The following is an 18201-nucleotide window of genomic DNA, read 5'->3' as shown; positions in this document are numbered from 1 at the left end:
AGAACTCCTTCTAGCGAGCTTCTGGAAATGGAGTTTTGGTGGGGACGTGGTCACGAGGTTGTTGTTTTCTCTCTTGGCGGGAAGGATAAACGGTGCCGATGCTTCGGTGCTTCCGACTATGGGGAAACCGGTCTCCACCCGGCGGATGACGGTCCGGGGTTATGTCAGCATCTCGGCCGACCAGTGCCGTCTGTAGGCTCCACATGTTGTCACTGGAATTCCGCTGGATGGGAAGTGAGGGGAGAAGAGATAAGGGGAACCAAGGGATGGGCTATATGGGCAAATGTAAGGGACCAGGCGCCTGGCTACGGTTGAGCTATTTACTGCTCATCACAATAAATGCCGAATAATTGTATCACGGCAGTGTCTGACTCCCTTATCATACGACTTTCCGATTGACCCTATCGTAATATTTACCGTATCACTCGTACTCAGCACTGACTCCTTGTTGACACCTGAATGGCTACCTGCACGGCGATCAATGTCAAAGGTGAGCCACAAGGTCGCATCGTATCTTCAATTGGACCCCGCGGAATCCATAAGCTATCCAAGCCGGCACGTCATACCCAAGAACAGCCAAGCTAGCCAAGCCTTCGTCTGACTACAGGCATTTTTAGCGTCGCTCCATAGGGCGGCATCTGCTACGTAGCAACTAGGGTTGGCGTGGTCTTCGAGTCTTGGTACAGCTTGGGGTAGATCAGCCGCAGAAGCATTGTTGACAAGAACTTTTATTTAAGGGAGTCTTTCCCCCCTTGATGATTCTATCTTATCCTCATCATCATCAATCAGTTCCTTCATAAACAAACAAACTCTCCTTGAACATCTTTTAGATTGCACCAGGAGTGCCTTGAACATAACTACAGTACCTTGAAGGTTAATAGACGATACATCTACGATACACATACCCAGCAGACTTAAGACAGTCAAGCAATTACTTCAACTATACACCACATACAACTCTTCAACTTTACAAACATCGCAATGGCTTTCGGATCTTCTCGCACCAGAACCTCTTCTGAGGAGCAGCGTGGACGAAGCACTGAGCCAATTCCCCTCATGGAGTCTAAGGTATGTGACACTGAACTCAGACTTAGCCTGGCCCCACTAACAAAGCTATTTCAGCAACGAACAAACTCATACTCCAGCGAGTTCTCGACCCAGTCTACGGCATCTTCCACTACCAAAGCTTCCCGCTCTTGGTTCAAGGCTGCCCCCCAGCCAGTCAACAATGTCACCTACTGTGGCCGCCATTCAAGCCAGTTCCTCTTTGGCGGCCCTTCTCTGGCTGATCTCGCCCGGGCGATGTTGGGCAAGGATTGAAGTGTCAGCTGTACGAGCACATACGAACAAGAACAAAGAAACCCTGCTCTGTCTGCAGCATCACCAGCACTATAGCATGATCGCCTAATCACGCCAAAGAAACATAAACACTGCGCTGGTTGTTTCACACTCACTCATCGTCACTGGCTGGTACGGGACGGACACTCTCATTCACTGGGAAGCGTGGCGTCTTTGGTATGGTTGCAGACACTTGTCCATCCAACCAGGCGCAATTAGGGAACTTTTTTAGGAGTCGGAGTGGGAATGACTGTACCACAAGAGACCATGATACCATTTTCGTGTAACAATACCTATTTAACTACAATGAGTCCATGAATTCGATACAAATTTTTACAAAATCTTCTAAAACCTGTTTCTAAATTTGGTGTGATGTTGAGCAAGAAAAAAAAAAGTCTGATCAGGCCGTGTTTTCCGTTTCACGAATCGTGAAGATCCTCGCATTCGGAACGATCTTCGCATTGCGTGGCTAGTCTTGGCGATTATGAGCCAAGACCTGGGCCGCGTAATGTTTGGCCGAGCATCCGACTATGAGGGTATATCAGGGTCCGGGAATATTACGATAAAAATGTGACTATTCCCGTTGTAGTCCTGGAAACACTAGGGTAGGTCGGTTCATCATCCGAGCAAAGATCTAGACCAAGCTGATTTTACGCGGTGTCCAATAGATAAGGGCTAACGTTTCTTACGATCCCCTCGTCTCCTGTGTTACGGACAAATTCTATTTATTCTCTGTCATACAATTGGATTATGGCTGATCATAGGTATTCAGTTGATAGCTTCAGGGAGAGTAACGGGTAACGCCCCTTCGCAATTAGAATAAAGTGTCACAATAGAGTACAATGGGTCAAGTTGAACATACCATGCGCAGATTTCACGAACTCTAACTTCTAATAATTATTACCCAGTGAAGCGCACGTAGCCATAAATCCCTCTCAATAGCTTTCATTGATGATCATGTGTGATCTATTGTTGTGTGTCGGGAGATCCTATTGTGCAGTGCTGCCTAAATCATAAGGCAACCATTTTCTGGGGTAAGGCGCATGCACCATGCTGTCAACGTCTTCAGCCCTACAACGATACCGAGCTTTAAATCAAGCTGACTACCGGGGACGAGCTGGGATAGATCGAATTTATATGTGAGCATGTTGGAAAATATGATCAAGAATTGAAAGTGCAGATGGGCTTGAGCAAGGTCAAAAATGCGAGGAAAACGAATTTGAGGCCGAAACTGACCTTATTGACAACAAAAGAGACCCGAAAGCCATTAAACAAGTCATGTTGAGAATTCGTCCTTTTGTTCTCGTCATGGGAGCTTCGTAGATCAAGCTACAATTAAACTGCGATCACATTGAAATTGGTGGTGACCCACCAATCAGAGACTGGAACCACAACTGCCTAAATGAAAGTGGGTCTACATTGCTAACCTGTCGTTTGGTATCCGTAACTAAACCTTCACTTCACGCGGCGAACCCCCAAATTCCATCTCCTATTTTGACCGCGTTTGCTTCGAATATACCATCAGCATCAGCCAGTTCAATCATCGAAATTGCGCGGTTTGGTTGTTTGGCTTGTTTTCCACTTGATGTCTTTGCGCCGATCTTGAGCGCCACAAGCTCAACCGCGACCCAGGCCGCGCCCATGCATGCTTTGACGTGAAATCATAACTAGACGCGCATATAGGTGAGTTTACCCCCCAAAAAATCATCAAAAGGAACGCGACGATTCGATGAATGCAATGCAAGGTCCGCGCTTATGGCCGTGACTGTTGTGACCCTGTTGGCATCCCTTGGCTGACCTTGACCTCCCTTTGCGTACAGAACCGCCAAAGTTCAATTATACCGGTCGCCGATAACCTTCCATCATATTTACGCGCAAACACCATAACAACCATGGTTAGCAAACGCAAAAGAGTCCTCGAGGACTTTGATCCTAACAAGTCTGATCCCGAAGACGAGAATTTCGACCCCTCGGAAGCTGGACCACCCCGAAAAAGCACTAAGAAGCACTCCCGTTCACGCGGCGGAAAACCCAGCCGCCGACGCAGGAACGGTTACCTGGGTTCGGACATCGATGATGACGAGGATGAAGTCTCTGATAGCAACGAAGACGATTTCCTCGATGACGACGAAGAAGAAGAGGATGATGCTGCTCCTGTGAATGCCGCTGGTCGTCGCGCCAGAAAAGCTGCCACGCAGCCCCGCAACTACGCAGAGAGCAGCGAAGGAGAAGAAGCATCAGCTACTGGCGACGAATCTGATAAGCCAGGCGATGAGAACATCAAAGTTGACGAAGATGTCAAAGAAGACGACGCCGAAGGCGAGCCAGTAGAGGAGCCTGCCAGGTCAACTAGATCCAGAGTTGTCAAGCTGAAACTCACCAACTCCAAGTTGCCTGCGCCTCGTAGGACTACTCGGGCCCATACAGAGGAAGCTGAAGAGTTCCTTGAACTATCCAACTCTGGAAAACACGCCGTCCCTTCACGCGATTCGCGAAGTAGAAGCCCTGAGACATTCGCTCGGAGCACGAGAGCTACACGTGGGTTTAAGGGCCTCAAGAAAGCCCCGGAGACGATTCAAGAGGCCACACAGGAAAGCAGCTTTAAGGAAGTCAGAGATGCCGACCAGCCCGACGAATTATCTCAAGATCCCGAAGAGATTGAAAAGAAAGAGGTGGCTGATCAAGAAATGCTAGATGCTGCTGATCAGGATGCACCTGGAGAAGATGCGCCTGTGCAGACGGTAGAGGATGAGGACGAGGAGGATGATGTGCCTGTTACTCGCCGAACCCGTGGATCCCGCGCCAACGCCTCCGCAGCACTGGAAGAAGCTGAATCGGATGCTGGACCTAGAAAGACGCGCCGACTTACCCGCAAATCGAGCAAAAAGTCTCAAGAAGTCAGCAGTGACTTCGAGCCAGGCGACGAATCTGACGACGCAGAGGGCTCCGGTGCAGAGAAGCCCCTACCTCAAGATGACGACGACGTTGATAGCCCAGTTCCCCGCGGCCGACGTTCCCAACCCGCCAGATCTCGCCGTGGTGGGGACTCTGGAGACGAGGAACCCGAATTCGACTTGGACGAGCTGAACGAAGAGGCACGAGAACTTAGGCAGGACTCGCGCTCTCGCCGCCGTCGCCCAAGAAAAGAATCGCCCATTGTGTACCAGGAAAGCACTCGGCGAGCGAGAACACGGGTGAATTATTACATGCCTCCTCTCACCTCGGCCAATATCGAAGAGGAAGAAGTTGAGGCTCCTGCTGCGCAATCGCGCTCGCGCCGAGGACGTGGCGGTGCCAGTCAAGGCTGGGAACGCAGTCTCAACACCACATTTGGACCTTTTGGAGGCGGCGGCGGAGCTGGATCCCTTCTTAATGGGCCCTGGGGTACTGGCGCAGCTGGCGGGGTCGATTCAGACAGCAGTGACGATGAGATGGTGCATCGCTCTAGTGTAGCTGGTAATGTCGGTATGACGCCGACAGCAGCGACTCACGGTGGGCTTCTTCCCGGTGTCCCTGGCCTGAACCCTGATGCTGGCGCTCCCAACGTTGGCAAGATCAAGGACCGCAAAGCTCTTGCGGATGCTGATCCTCTGGGTGTTGACCTGAACGTTGACTTCAGCAAGGTTGGTGGTCTTCAGGGACATATCGATCAGTTGAAGGAAATGGTACAGCTTCCTTTGCTCTACCCTGAGCTCTTTACACGATTCCACGTCACTCCACCTCGTGGTGTTTTGTTCCACGGTCCCCCTGGAACTGGTAAAACGCTGCTTGCTCGTGCTCTGGCCAACTCAGTTGGCTCCGGTGGCCGTAAGATCTCATTCTACATGCGTAAGGGTGCCGATGCCCTGAGCAAGTGGGTGGGTGAAGCCGAGAAACAGCTTCGATTACTGTTCGAGGAAGCGCGCAGAACTCAGCCCAGTATCATTTTCTTTGATGAAATTGATGGTCTTGCGCCGGTTCGTTCCAGCAAGCAGGAGCAGATCCATGCTTCCATTGTCTCAACCCTGTTAGCATTGATGGATGGTATGGACGGTCGTGGCCAAGTCATTGTTATTGGAGCTACCAATCGACCTGACAATATCGACCCCGCTCTTCGTCGACCTGGCCGATTCGACCGAGAGTTTTACTTCCCGTTGCCTGACATCGAAGGGCGAAAGTCAATCCTCAACATCCACACAGCAGACTGGGGACTATCAGAGAAGTTCAAAGATTCCCTAGCCGAGAACACAAAGGGCTATGGTGGTGCTGATTTACGAGCTCTCTGTACTGAAGCAGCTCTCAATGCCATTCAGCGAACTTACCCCCAAATTTACGCCTCCAAGGAAAAGCTTGTGGTCGACCCCGAGAAGATTGGCGTTCATGCCACTGACTTTATGCTGTCCATCAAGAAGCTTATTCCCTCCTCTGAACGATCAGCGACATCTGGTGCTAAACCACTTCCCAAATCGATAGAGCCACTATTGCGCAAACAGTTCAGCGAAGCCAAGAATGCCCTCGATGACCTGTTGCCTCGTAGGAAGAAGATGACAGCTCTTGAAGAAGCCATGTACGAGCAATTCGATGACGATGATCATGGCTTTGGTAGAGAAACCATGCACCAGGAGTTTGAACGATCCAGAGTGTTCCGCCCTCGCTTCATCATATATGGTGTTAGCGGTATGGGACAGAGTTACATTGCTTCTGCCATTCTTCACCATTTCGAGGGTGTTCATGTTCAGAATTTTGATCTTCCCAGCATCTTGGGCGATGGAAGAGTAAGTTTGTGCACTCACACGGGAAACCACAGACTAACATCGGCAGGCTATGGAGCAAGTCATTGTCGGTCTCTTTACGGAAGTCAGGCGACACAAACCTAGCGTTATTTATATCCCTAACATCGAAGCTTGGTATATGGCACTACACAACACTCTGGCTCTTACAACTTTCAAGACTATGTTACGATCTATTCCTCCTACAGATCCAGTTCTTCTTTTCGCCACAGCAGAGGGTGATAGAGACGAGCTTCCCAGTGAGCTCTTCCGCGATTTCTTTGGATTCGCAAAGAAGAACCAAATGAAAATTGAGAAACCTGATCTGGTAAGTCAGAGAGTTGTGGAATGGGGCTCCTGTGCTAACTTTTGTAGCATTCTCGAATGGAATACTTCAGCACAACGTTGCAATATGTTAAGAAAAAACCCCGCGAGTTCCCCGACCCCGAAAACCGGAAGAAGAGGGTCCTTGAGGAGCTTCCTGTGGCTCCTCCAATCGAACCACCGCCCCCTACCAAGGCTGATATGAAGGCTGCACAGAAGAAAGACCACCAGCTTCTCAATGCTCTCAAGATTCAGCTTCAACCCATCATGGATCAGATCAATCGAAAGTACAAGAAGTTCAGACAGCCTGTCATACCTCAAACTCAGATCGACTATCTTTTCGCGGAGTCGGACCCCAATTATGTGCGTCCAGACCTTGAAGCTGGACAACTTAGACCATATGAGATCGTCAAGGACAAGTATGACAACGATGTTCTCAGAGATACCACATCTGGGAAGTGTTATTATAATCTTGAGACAACCACCATCGAGGAGCGCTTGTCAAATGGCTTCTATGCCCGTCCAAAGGACTTTCTTTTCGACATCAAGGCTCTTGCAAAAGACGCCAAAAATATTGGAGACAAGGAGCGAACTCTCAAGGCCAATGAACTCCTCAGCAACGTCGAGGTTGATGTCGCTAGTATCGAAAACCAAACCTCTCAAGTTGACTGGGAGGCGCTATACAGACGCCAAGTTCAGCGCGCCAAGGATGCTACCGAGAAAGAGAGAAAGCGAAGAGCCATGCAGTCTGTCATAGACCGTGTGCAATCTGATCTGGGTGGAAATGACAGCGACTCTCAAGGCCCTGTAACTCTGGGAGAAGCCGTGCCAGGATCGAGGACAACTGCCAGATTTCAAGTTAGAAGCCCACTTTCAAATGGTCATGGCACCTCTGGCCAGGACTCATCACACCCCTTGAGTAATGGCATCACCCAACCATTAGGAGAAGATGTCCAGATGAGCGGTGTCCAAGATGATACGCAGGCCATGTCTGACATGGGACCTCCACCAAAGTCTCATGACCCCAGCGTGGCTCATACTGGCATGACACAGATTTCACAGAAGTCAGTAGTGACTACTCTTCCCCCAGGAGTTTCACCATCAGCTGTTATCAACGAGGCTTCAACAACCAAAACCTCGGACCCGTCAACTCACCAATCGTCAAACTTTAGTCAAATGACAAATGGTGGCCATGCTGAGAACCGAGGTGTTGAGGATGATAGCCAAGTCGACATCCCAGACACGCTACTCGTAGCCGGGCACAATACTTCTGGAGATGACTCTTGGTTGCACTCTCAAGCTCAGGCTGCTGCGGCAGGGGGTAACCTCTTGCAAGGATCGGGCATCTCTGGTAGCCCACCTTCGCAACGATCATCCGGTTTCAAGGCTCAGAGTGTGGGCGGAATGGCCAACATCCTCAATGATCAGACTTCTGATGAATACCAGTCGGTTCGAAACTCGGGTTCATCCACTTCCGCTTCTCAACCGTTCGCTGGAGGCGAGATAGATACAGTCCTTCAGCACCTAACTGACGCGACAAGCGGCTGTACTATTGAGCAACTTGAGCAAATTAACCGTGAGCTCATGGATGCTATATGGCGCACAAGAAATGAGTGGAACCGCAGCAGAGTCGTTGACCAAATCATGCACGTATTCAACGGTGTAATGGACGACATTGATGGCATGCAAGGAGTTGGACCAGGTAGCCAAGTCCCCTATTGATGGCTGGCACACCACAGATTCTCAGCAGATACGTGTTTTTGTAAAATGACAGGGAAAGGAAAGGGATGGAATGGAATGGAAAGGAGGGGTTTCAAAGAGTCGGGTGTACGTTTATAATCATGTCTAGGAGTTTGGTGAACGCAGCTTCCATGGCCAAGGAGGTATTAGATGTGTGTTCTAGAGGATATCATGGCTGCTCAGGTTGATTTTCCCCGTGCCAGTAGTTAGCTACCTGTACAACGGTCTCTTTTTTCCTACATATATTGAAACAATAGCGATCCTCAATAATTCTATAGCTTGGGTTTATCCTTCGTGCTGTCGTAGCGTTTGCCCTCATCTGCTTGCTCTGCTACAGTCAAGTCTGGGAGACTTTGAGGCATGATCCTCCGTGGTGAGGCACCTGGAACTACATTGTATTTGGAGAAGTCGGTTATGCCTGCATGTTGGCGGAGGAAGTCTTCATCTAGTAGGAGCTCGCCGTTCACAACGCTTGGAGAAGCTTTGAGAATCTCGAGGATAGCGTCGGAGAAGATGGTTGCCTTTCGTAAATCATTGGCTTCTTCCGGGTTTTTGGCTGTGAATTTCCCTGTGGCCGCCGACTCGATAGCCTAATATGTCAGTTGTTTGAGTGACTCAAGGTGTCAGATCCAACATACCACAGCTGGCCAAATTGACGTGATGGCCATATCCTTCTTCCCCTGGCGCTCAAAGTCCATGGCAAGACCCTTTGTGAGGACACTCATACCAACCTTGCCCATAGCATATGCGGTCTTGCCACGGAAGAAACGACTATAGATAGGTGGGCTAACAACAACTATCCGACCCGAAGAAGAAATATGAGGAAGAACAGCTTGAACGGTTGCGTAGAGTCCTTCTGGATTGACGCGCTGCATGAGTTGGAAGCGCTTTACGGGAGTCGACGATACAGGGGCCCAGAAGATGGCGCCTGAGTTGTAGATGAGAACATCTAGACGGCCATAAGTCTGGAACTGTCAGTAGTGAGAGTTAAAAGGAAGAGCAATTCGGTAGACTCACGGAGATAGTATTCGATACAAGAGCATCTATACTCTCAGGATAGCGAACGTCAACCTGAATAGCAGTAGCGTCGCCTCCCTCAGAAGTAATCTCACGAGCAACTGTTGTGATGGTAGAAGCGGAAGAGTTAGGATTTGGAGGAAAGGGTTCTGGTAGATTAGAAGGATCACTGATTGTCTTTGCAGCAACAACAACTTTAGAGGGTCAGCTTCATGAGTACAATACCTATAGTGAAGCTTGACATACCAGCGTAGCCATTGCGGGCGAGGTCAACGGCGACTTGACGGCCGATGCCTCTGGAGGCGCCTACAACAAGGGCAACAGGTTTCTTGGATACCATTGTGAATAATTGTTTTACTGGTCAAGAGATTTGTTATTTGAAGACTTGAATAAATAAATACTGACGATCTGCTTATAGATCAGATCTGAAAGGTCCAAGTCCGATGCACCCCAACCCCAACCTCCACCTTCCCCGAGCCTCGGCACGGGGAAAGACCCCACATCGACCGGGGCCGAGATCCGTTTAATAGGTAGGTAATAGAGCTCCCTCCCTCCACCTTGGAATTGTATGTACAGTACCTGCAAAGTACGGATACAGATCTCGTCATTTACTCCTCGAATAACGTCAGAAACAAGTGTCGTCTAAAATGGGTGGACGTATCGACTGCTACCTAGACATTGGTGAGAAGCCTAACATCTCTATTTCCCGGACAGCACTGATGTGTAACAGTGTCATTCTACAGCTATGTAGGATATGCGGACTTGAGGCAGAACATGAGCAAACTTGCTGCTCATGGGGTACAAGTAAAGTATGTTCATGGATATCCATATCTTTAAGCAAATCGCTGACTTTTATAGCTTCATCCCTGTCTTTTTGGGCGGCATTATGCAGACATCAGGTAACTAACTATACTGAACCGAATACCACGACTTCTTCTTACATAAACTTAGGAAACCGTCCTCCATGGGTTCTCAAGGCCAAGGGGAAATATCTTGCTAGAGACTCATTCCGCGCTGCTGAGCGTCTTGGTGTTCCCTACCAAGGCTCGCCACCCGATATCGTTGCCATCGCAAAGACCGTGTCACCTCTCCGCGCTTTACACTTTATTAAGGACAACTACCCAGAGTCAACTTATCTCGCTGCGATCCGATTCCTCTTCCACAAGATCTGGCTGCCTCCTCATGTCAATCTTGCCGAGGATGAGAAGCTCATTGCAGCTCTCAAGGAAGCAACAGATGAGTTAGATGGAGGGTCTGGCAAGAAGTTGTTCTCTGATGAGGATGTTGAGAAGATCATGAATGGGAGAGAGAGCATGAAGGAGAGGGTCAAAGATCTTACTGGTGAAGCGGTTCAGAACGGCGCTTTTGGAGCTCCTTGGTTGATCGTGACCCGCGATGATGGCAAGTCTGAGGCGTTCTTTGGAAGTGACAGGTAAGTCGTCAATATGGCAAAGGAAAGAAAACAGAAACTGACTTTGCAGATTTAACCATATTTACCGGTTTCTGGGGGTTCCTTTCAAGGATGTTGAGATTTTGCCTCCATCAAAATTGTGAGGATAGTCTCACTCGATACCTAGATACCTTAACCTTGGGTGGTTAACAGAAGGAATTCATAAGCCTGGGACTAGATTTGTACCAACAACCAAGACAGAATTTATTATAAATTAAACGAAACACGATCCACTAATTACAAGCGTAAGAACAGTGAAAGATGTAGAATAGATACGCGATACATCGTCATTCCATGTCTCAGGTGTCATTAGTCCTATCACCGTTACACCAACAAATCCACTCAACTTAAGCATCATCAAACCTCCACCTCAAACTAACCTCACAGATTCATCATCAACGTCTTGAGCAATGCAGTCTCTCGAAATGAATCTCATAGTCGCGGCCACGCGCAACATGGGCATTGGCCTTCATGGAACAATGCCATGGCAAGGTCTACGCAAAGAGATGAAGTACTTTGCGCGCGTCACAACTCGGGTGCCTCCACAGGTATATAATACCCTTCCTTACTTTGCCATCTATATATCGCTGCGTTGTCGCTTTATTGAACAGACCATGAGATTCATGTACTGACTCGACCAAGGCTTCTTCATCCTCTATCAACGCAGTCATCATGGGCCGCAAAACCTGGGACTCAATCCCCACCAAATTCCGCCCTCTCAAAGACCGTCTCAACATTGTCATATCCCGCTCCGCGCCCTCAAAGCTCCCCGAAACAGTCGAGCCTTCTGAACCCGTAAGAGTTCAATCTCTTGAACTTGCTCTTCAATACGCTCGTACTCACAGCGACGTCGGTCGAATTTTCGTCATCGGTGGTGCGCAGATCTATGATGCTGCTCTCAAACTGCCAGAAGCGCGACGGATCCTTCTCACGAGTATCGAGCGTGATTTTGACTGCGATACTTTCTTTCCTGTCGACTTGAAGGATGGATCATGGGAGAGAAAGTCTAGAGATGAGCTACAGGAGTGGACAGGTGAAGAAATTGAAGAGGGTGGTCAAGAAGAGGCTGGCACAAAATATGAGTTTCAAATGTGGGAGAAGCGTGATTAGTTAACTAGGCCATACAAATATAATCACAACAAAAGAACATATATATGAGGTGGAATATCATCAGGGGAATTATTCATATACAACCGTCATGCCTAGGAAAACCCCATCTTCCAGTGCCCTATTCATACAGCCTGCCCGTTCTATTTTTTTTTGTCATGTAACCCATACATCCATCCATCTGATAGTACAAATATTCCATCCGCATTCTAGTTCGCTGAAACCTTGGCTGTCTCCGCTGTTGATACAGGCTCCTCGTTCACCTCCTTAGCAGGAAGACTATCCTCCTGCTGTCCGCCAAGTTGCTTCTCCAATCTCGTCCAGAACACATCCACTGGCTTGGCCATAATCGCTGGTAATTGCACAGCAAGGTTATTGTCCGAAACAGCCTCGAACTGCAACAGTGTCGATCTCATCCAGCCCACGATAGCAAGAAGAGCTCTAGGATCCGCATCAGCAGAACCCTTGAACAGATTTCGCCAGATGGCGCTTGCCAGCATCGCATCGCCCTTGATGAGGCCCTCGTCGTATGCTAGTAGGAGACCACGCCACTGAACGAAAATGTCCTTGAGGTATCGCTGGCGGAGGGCGCTCGATGTGATGTGGTGATCGATGTGCATCTTCTTCTCGCATTCGAAGAAGAAGTGGTCTGTGAGCTGGTGCTGCCAGTTTTGAAAGCCCTCGCGGTCGAAGCAGCGTATTCGGGTGTTGATTAGGTAGAGGTGAAGCATGGTTACGTGGGACCAGGTGCTGAAGGTTGGAGGAAGTTTAAAGGCTGTGGAAGTCAGCATGAGACAGGTACTTTGAAGTTTGTTAAGAAGACATACTGTGATGCCAGGGACTGTCAGGGTTCAGAGAATGCCCAATCTCTTCACCATCCTCTGCGAGCTGCACCTGATCATCCTTTCTCTCCTTCTCAGTGATATGATAATCTGCCGCCTTCGCTGAAGCCTTGAAAAGCTGCTCCGTCGCACCCAACACACGATACGGCTCGGCCATAGATTTTCCAATACCCTTGAGGAGGCTTCTCGAGCTCGTGTTGCTGAAATGTCGTCGAGTAACAACCGCAGTGGGTGGAAGGAAATTCCTCGTCGTCGGTGCAGCGGCTCGTGATGCGCCGGCTCGCATTGCAGCCCGGAGGACGGTCCGGGCCTGGGTTCTACATGTCTCGCAGGCCATGCTCATTGTGAGAGGATTTTCAGTAGGGAAATTCGGCGTGAAGGGCCTGGACAAGGCGGGATGAGAGGCACTTGGAGTGTTATCGTCATGGACCCTTGGATCCTAAGCTAGTAAGTTGAATCTGAAATTTTGTGACTGGTTCGGCTGTCGGTAATATGGTGCGAAATGCACTGTATCTACTGTGCTATATACCTACCATGCGATCACTTGAGAATAGAGAGGAATTTGATCAGCAGAAATACAGTAGTATACAGCTATTTTACATTTCACGTTAGCATCATTGATATCTGGAAAATAACAATGAGCTATTTGTACCGCCAAAGCCAAAGCTATTGGATACGGCTACATCAACCGTCTTCTCTTGTGCTTCATTTGGCACAAAATTAAAGGCAGCTCTAACATCTGGCTTCTGTAGGTTTAATGTTGCTGGCACAACTCCCTGGGAACAGTTAGTGAATGCGTCTTGACGGCTTTGGAATCTACATACCTCATGAATGGCTAGGATGCAAAACAAAGCCTCAACAGCCCCAGCTGCTCCCAGCAAATGTCCGACTGCGCCCTTGGTGCTGCTGACTGTAACATCTGACTCTTTCTGATGTCCCTCTTCGCCCAGCATGATCCGTCTGATGGCCGACGTTTCCGCTACATCCCCAACATGAGTTGCAGTTGCGTGTGCGTTGATGTAGTCAACCTGTGAGGGCTTGATGCCTGCACTTTTGAGTGCTTTCTTCATAGCAAGATATGCGCCATGGCCATCTTCACGTGGTGCTGTCATATGGTGAGCATCACCGCTGCAGCCGTAGCCCTTGATTTCAGCATATATATGGGCTCCCCGTGCTTTGGCGTGCTCTAATTCCTCGAGAACCACCACCGCAGCACCTTCAGAAACAACGAAGCCATTGCGGTCAGCATCAAACGGACGACAGCTTGCTGTGGGATTGTCGTTATATGCTGTCGACAGAGATCTTGCTCTGCCAAAGCCAGCGAAAGTCAAAGGATGGATACATGATTCTGAACCTCCGGCGACCATTACATCGGCGTCTCCCATGGTGATAAACCGTGCTGCATCTCCGATCGAGTGTGCACCAGTCGTGCAAGCCGTCGTAGCCGTGTGGTTGGGACCCTGGAAGCCGTATTTCATAGCCACATGGCCGGCGGCCATATTAATAAGAATTTTGGGAACAAATAACGGAGACACCTTCTTGTAGCCCTGTCACGTATTTAGCATAGGTTCGACAATAACCGAATGGCTTCTCACGTCTTGATGGTGCACTAAACTGGTCTCGTAAATCTCGTCTAGATTTCCAATACCGCTTCCAAGGCAAACACCTGTTGCCTCCTGCTGCTCTGCGTTCTTCGGCTCCCACCCCGAGTCCCTGAGAGCCATGTCGCTAGCTGCGATGGCATATTTTGTAAATTTTGACATTCGTCTTTGCTCATTTGCATTGACCCATTCTGATGCCCTCCATCGTCCTTCTCCATCACCACTGGGCACTAACCCAGAGACTGTGCTCGTCAACTCTTTCCATCGCGCCTGAGGCTCGAGATCTGCGACGCTGACGATTCCGCATTCGTTGTTAATAAGACGAGTCCATGTTCGCCTTACGCCAACTCCCAAGGGCGTGATGGCTCCCAGGCCTGTCACTACCACGCGACGCATCATAAACCCATTCCGAGGAGCAGGGTCTGAATGAGTGCTACAGGGGAATAGATGAATCGTATAGAAATCTTAACACAAATCAAGTGAATCTATACAGGTCCAAGTGATTAAGGGACGGTGGAGCTGATGTTGTATAAAATCGATGGATTATTTGATCCAAACCGAAGTGGAATTTCCGTGTCAGGCTTAGTGCCATCTTGATACAGGGGCATGTCTGAGGCACCTCTCATAAGTTCAATGGGAATCCTCCCGAACCTTATCTTGAACAACATCCTCCTGAGTAGATCTCTTACCTTCTTCGGATTATCTGGAGGATTTGTCCCTTTCATTGTTCGATGCTGAACCAACAGCTTATATTATTGTCCATTATTGTTTGCTGACAGGCTTATGAAGAGACCCGAGCCTCAATAGACGCCACAAAGTAGTACAAACAAAAGGACACTTCCCTCATATAACGACACGACTTCAACGACACCTTGAGTCTCGAACATTTAAAAACTCTTATACTCAGCTCAGACACGTCTTTCTTTTGCAAGAGTAGGAAAGAATACATGTCATAGCTTCATCTCAACCACGTCTGTTCTCTGTCTAGGGCTTGAGGCCACCCTTACCTCAGACTGCGTGTCCTATACCGGCGGATGAGATGCAAACCGATTTCATTCAAAATAGTGAGTTCATACCAAAGAGTGCAATGCCTTTGAGATACTAATGTGGTATCTAGACTCTCTGAATTGTCCAAAGAACTAGATGAGCTGCAAATCACTATAGCCCACTTACCGATAATCCCGGGTGAGAAGAGCCAAATCTCATAATGCCAAAAAATAAGAAGTTAGGGTCGGTATTGCCAGCCGAAGCCGTTGGCCAGAGTATAGGAGGTCCTAGTGGACGCTTGTCCACGTCTCTTGAGATTGAGGACTCGTCAAACGAGAACCTCAAGCATCGCCTCCATGAGTGGGCAACCTCAGCGCGAAATGACGACGAGGCAGGTTCGGAATACGAGATGCTTATGGACCCAAATCTACCCGATGAGTATGAGACACGACGAAAGGGCTCAGGAGAGTCTGGTGATGAAGCAGCGCTTCTCAGTGGTGATGAAGACGACGAAGAGGAAGAAAACTCCCCTTATCCTGAAGTTCGAGCTGCGGTGAGAAATTTCGACGAAGATCTTCCATGCAATACAGTGAGAGCTTGGACTATAGGGATGATTCTGGTAACTGTCGGGGCTAGTATAAATACGCTTTGTTCTCTCCGCCAACCGTCCATTAGTATTGGGCCTCTCATCGCTCAAATCGTTGCGTGGCCTATGGGTCATGGCTGGGCAAAGGTTGTTACTGACAGGGAGTTCACCACTTTCGGTATAACGTGGACTCTGAATCCTGGGCCCTTTAATGTCAAGGAACATGCAATCATCGTTGTCATGGCCAGTGTGTCATTCTCTGTCGCGTATGCTACAGATATCATCCTTGCACAGGTTGTCTTCTACAAGCAGGACTTTGGTATTGTGTTCCAGCTTCTCCTGACTATCTCAACGCAATCTGTGGGATATGGCATTGCGGGGATGCTACGCAAGTTCTTAGGCAAGTTGTCCCTATGTCACCGTAATCCCGCAACTAACCCTATAAGTCTATCCTGCGTCCATGATCTGGCCCGAGAATCTTGTTGGTGTAACTCTTATGAATGCCATGTACGAGACAAACGATACGCCAGATCCCACCATTATAGGGGGCAGAATGCACAGATACAAGTGGTTCGCCATTGTAACTGCATGTTCCTTCGTATACTACTTCATTCCAGGCTTTCTGGCCCAATTTCTGAGTATCTTTGCTGTTGCCACATGGATGGCACCTCAGAATCCTATTGTGAATCAGCTATTTGGAGGACAGACGGGTCTTTCGCTTCTTCCTATCACCTTTGACTGGACTCAAGTAGCAGGATACGTTGGCTCGCCGCTCATTCCACCATGGTATGTTTGAAAGAAACTCTTGATAGGAGTAGCTAATCAAGAAAAGGCACGCCATCGCCAATACCGTCATCGGAGTTGTTCTGTTCTTCGTTATAGGATCATCCTTTCTTCATTACGGCGGAGCTTGGTATGCTGAGTATTTGCCCATGAGTGACTCTGGGACTTACGATAATACCGGCGCTTCCTATAATACCTCCAGGATTCTCACGAAGGACTTTGATTTGGATGAAGAAGAGTACAAGAACTACTCCCCCCTTTTTATTAGGTATGATAAGCAGTTCATATAACCATGATCAAGACTAACATGGAGAGCACCACTTTTGCCATCTCTTACGGCTTATCGTTCGCTGCTATATCGTCACTCGTTGTCTACACCTATCTGCATAACGGAAAGCAGATCTGGCAACAATGGAGAAACAGCACAAACGAGAAGCCTGACATACATATGAAGCTCATGAGAAAGTATAAAGAGGCTCCTACATGGTGGTATATGTCCCTATTTGCTGTTGTATGTCATGATGCTGAGGGCCTCTTCTTGTATAGTTGACTGACAATGAAGTAGATGCTACTTATAGGGCTCTATACAGTACTGGCCTACCCGACCAATCTCTCCTGGTGGGCTTTCTTGCTTGCTATAGCCATTTCTTTTGGTTTTTCTCTGCCTATAGGCATTATCCAAGCCGTTACAAACACTCAGATTGGCTTGAATGTATTGACCGAGTTCATCTATGGATACCTTCAGCCAGGTCGACCTCTAGCGCTCATGATGTACGTTCGGCCTCCACTTCAATAACACTTGTGTGCTAATCCATTAAGCTTTAAAACCCTGGGCTACATATCAATGCAAGTATCATAGACACCCTCGAAATGACGAAAGAGCGAGACTAGCTAACACTCACCCCAGGGCGCAATCGCTTCGTTTTGTCTCGGACTTGAAGTTCGGACATTACATGAAGATCCCCCCTCGAACCATGTTCCTGTCTCAAGTCGTGGCCACTACATTCTCGTGCTTCATACAGATCGTCGTTCTAAACCTATCCCTGAAAAACATACCCGAAGTCTGTGAGAAACCACCCTTCACGTGCCCTGGTGGCCGTGTCTTCTTTGCCGGTAAGTCATGCAATCCATCGCCTACAGCTCTTCCTAATTGGCTAGCATCTGTGATCTGGGGCCTCCTAGGTCCTGCACGCATGTTTTCCCCTGGTCAGGTATACTCTGGCCTCTTCTTCTTCTTTGTCTTGGGTGCCATTACACCAATAGTCATCTATGTCTCAGCCAAACGATGGCCGAGGTCTCCGGTGCGATATCTCATGGCACCCCTCATATTCGGAGGTGCAGGGGCGATCCCACCCGCAACGCCGCTGAATTATCTCTCATGGGGCATTGTTGGCTTCGTCTTCCAGTTCTGGATCAAGAAGCGCCACTTCAGGTGGTGGACCAGACTCAACTTCCTGACGTCGTCGGCTCTCGATCTAGGTCTCGCCCTAGCGACTTTGTTCATCTTCTTTGCTTTTACGCTGCATGGTGTAGATCCGCCAAGCTGGTGGGGGAACAATATTGTCACCTCGACGATGGATGTCCAGGGGACCGCGATACAAGCTCACGTACCGGATGGAGAGCGATTCGGGCCCGAGAACTGGTGATGTAAGAGGTGCATATGAGAGGAACTATTGTA

At 48.8% G+C, this 18201-nt stretch overlaps 7 protein-coding genes across 7 annotated transcripts; 5 read left to right on the top strand and 2 right to left on the bottom strand.

The window, feature by feature from the left end:
* Window positions 1-981: 981 nt before the first annotated feature.
* On the top strand, window positions 982-1320 carry FTJAE_2755 (uncharacterized protein; the record flags this gene model as incomplete). The annotated part of the gene is made up of 2 exons (XM_037348981.1): window positions 982-1068; window positions 1123-1320. 2 exons carry the CDS (start codon window positions 982-984, stop codon window positions 1318-1320), a joined length of 285 nt encoding a protein of 94 aa, XP_037210148.1.
* A 1910-nt stretch (window positions 1321-3230) lies between these two features.
* On the top strand, window positions 3231-8132 carry FTJAE_2754 (26S proteasome subunit YTA7; the record flags this gene model as incomplete). The annotated part of the gene is made up of 3 exons (XM_037348980.1): window positions 3231-6092; window positions 6139-6414; window positions 6462-8132. The coding sequence occupies 3 exons, from the start codon at window positions 3231-3233 to the stop codon at window positions 8130-8132; spliced, it is 4809 nt and encodes a 1602-aa protein (XP_037210147.1).
* A 290-nt stretch (window positions 8133-8422) lies between these two features.
* Window positions 8423-9507, bottom strand: FTJAE_2753 (reductase; the record flags this gene model as incomplete). The annotated part of the gene is made up of 4 exons (XM_037348979.1): window positions 8423-8740; window positions 8789-9115; window positions 9168-9361; window positions 9414-9507. The coding sequence occupies 4 exons, from the start codon at window positions 9505-9507 to the stop codon at window positions 8423-8425; spliced, it is 933 nt and encodes a 310-aa protein (XP_037210146.1).
* Window positions 9508-9814: 307 nt separating this feature from the next.
* Window positions 9815-10721, top strand: FTJAE_2752 (glutathione S-transferase kappa 1; the record flags this gene model as incomplete). The annotated part of the gene is made up of 5 exons (XM_037348978.1): window positions 9815-9848; window positions 9898-9976; window positions 10026-10066; window positions 10119-10599; window positions 10649-10721. The coding sequence occupies 5 exons, from the start codon at window positions 9815-9817 to the stop codon at window positions 10719-10721; spliced, it is 708 nt and encodes a 235-aa protein (XP_037210145.1).
* Window positions 10722-11042: 321 nt separating this feature from the next.
* FTJAE_2751 (dihydrofolate reductase) lies at window positions 11043-11727 on the top strand (the record flags this gene model as incomplete). Its single annotated transcript, XM_037348977.1, has 2 exons — window positions 11043-11165; window positions 11260-11727. 2 exons carry the CDS (start codon window positions 11043-11045, stop codon window positions 11725-11727), a joined length of 591 nt encoding a protein of 196 aa, XP_037210144.1.
* A 206-nt stretch (window positions 11728-11933) lies between these two features.
* FTJAE_2750 (3-oxoacyl-synthase II) lies at window positions 11934-14563 on the bottom strand (the record flags this gene model as incomplete). Its single annotated transcript, XM_037348976.1, has 6 exons — window positions 11934-12499; window positions 12552-12997; window positions 13100-13157; window positions 13219-13342; window positions 13391-14113; window positions 14162-14563. The coding sequence occupies 6 exons, from the start codon at window positions 14561-14563 to the stop codon at window positions 11934-11936; spliced, it is 2319 nt and encodes a 772-aa protein (XP_037210143.1).
* Window positions 14564-15374: 811 nt separating this feature from the next.
* On the top strand, window positions 15375-18169 carry FTJAE_2749 (uncharacterized protein; the record flags this gene model as incomplete). The annotated part of the gene is made up of 6 exons (XM_037348974.1): window positions 15375-16155; window positions 16358-16526; window positions 16573-16791; window positions 16839-17034; window positions 17089-17294; window positions 17431-18169. The coding sequence occupies 6 exons, from the start codon at window positions 15375-15377 to the stop codon at window positions 18167-18169; spliced, it is 2310 nt and encodes a 769-aa protein (XP_037210142.1).
* Window positions 18170-18201: the final 32 nt, after the last annotated feature.

The sequence above is a fragment of the Fusarium tjaetaba genome (genome assembly GCF_013396195.1).
Source record: "Fusarium tjaetaba strain NRRL 66243 chromosome Unknown NRRL66243_c0000057, whole genome shotgun sequence".
Classification (NCBI taxonomy): domain Eukaryota; kingdom Fungi; phylum Ascomycota; class Sordariomycetes; order Hypocreales; family Nectriaceae; genus Fusarium; species Fusarium tjaetaba.
Note: the sequence above shows the minus strand (reverse complement) of the source record. Positions and strands in the feature narration are given on the sequence as shown.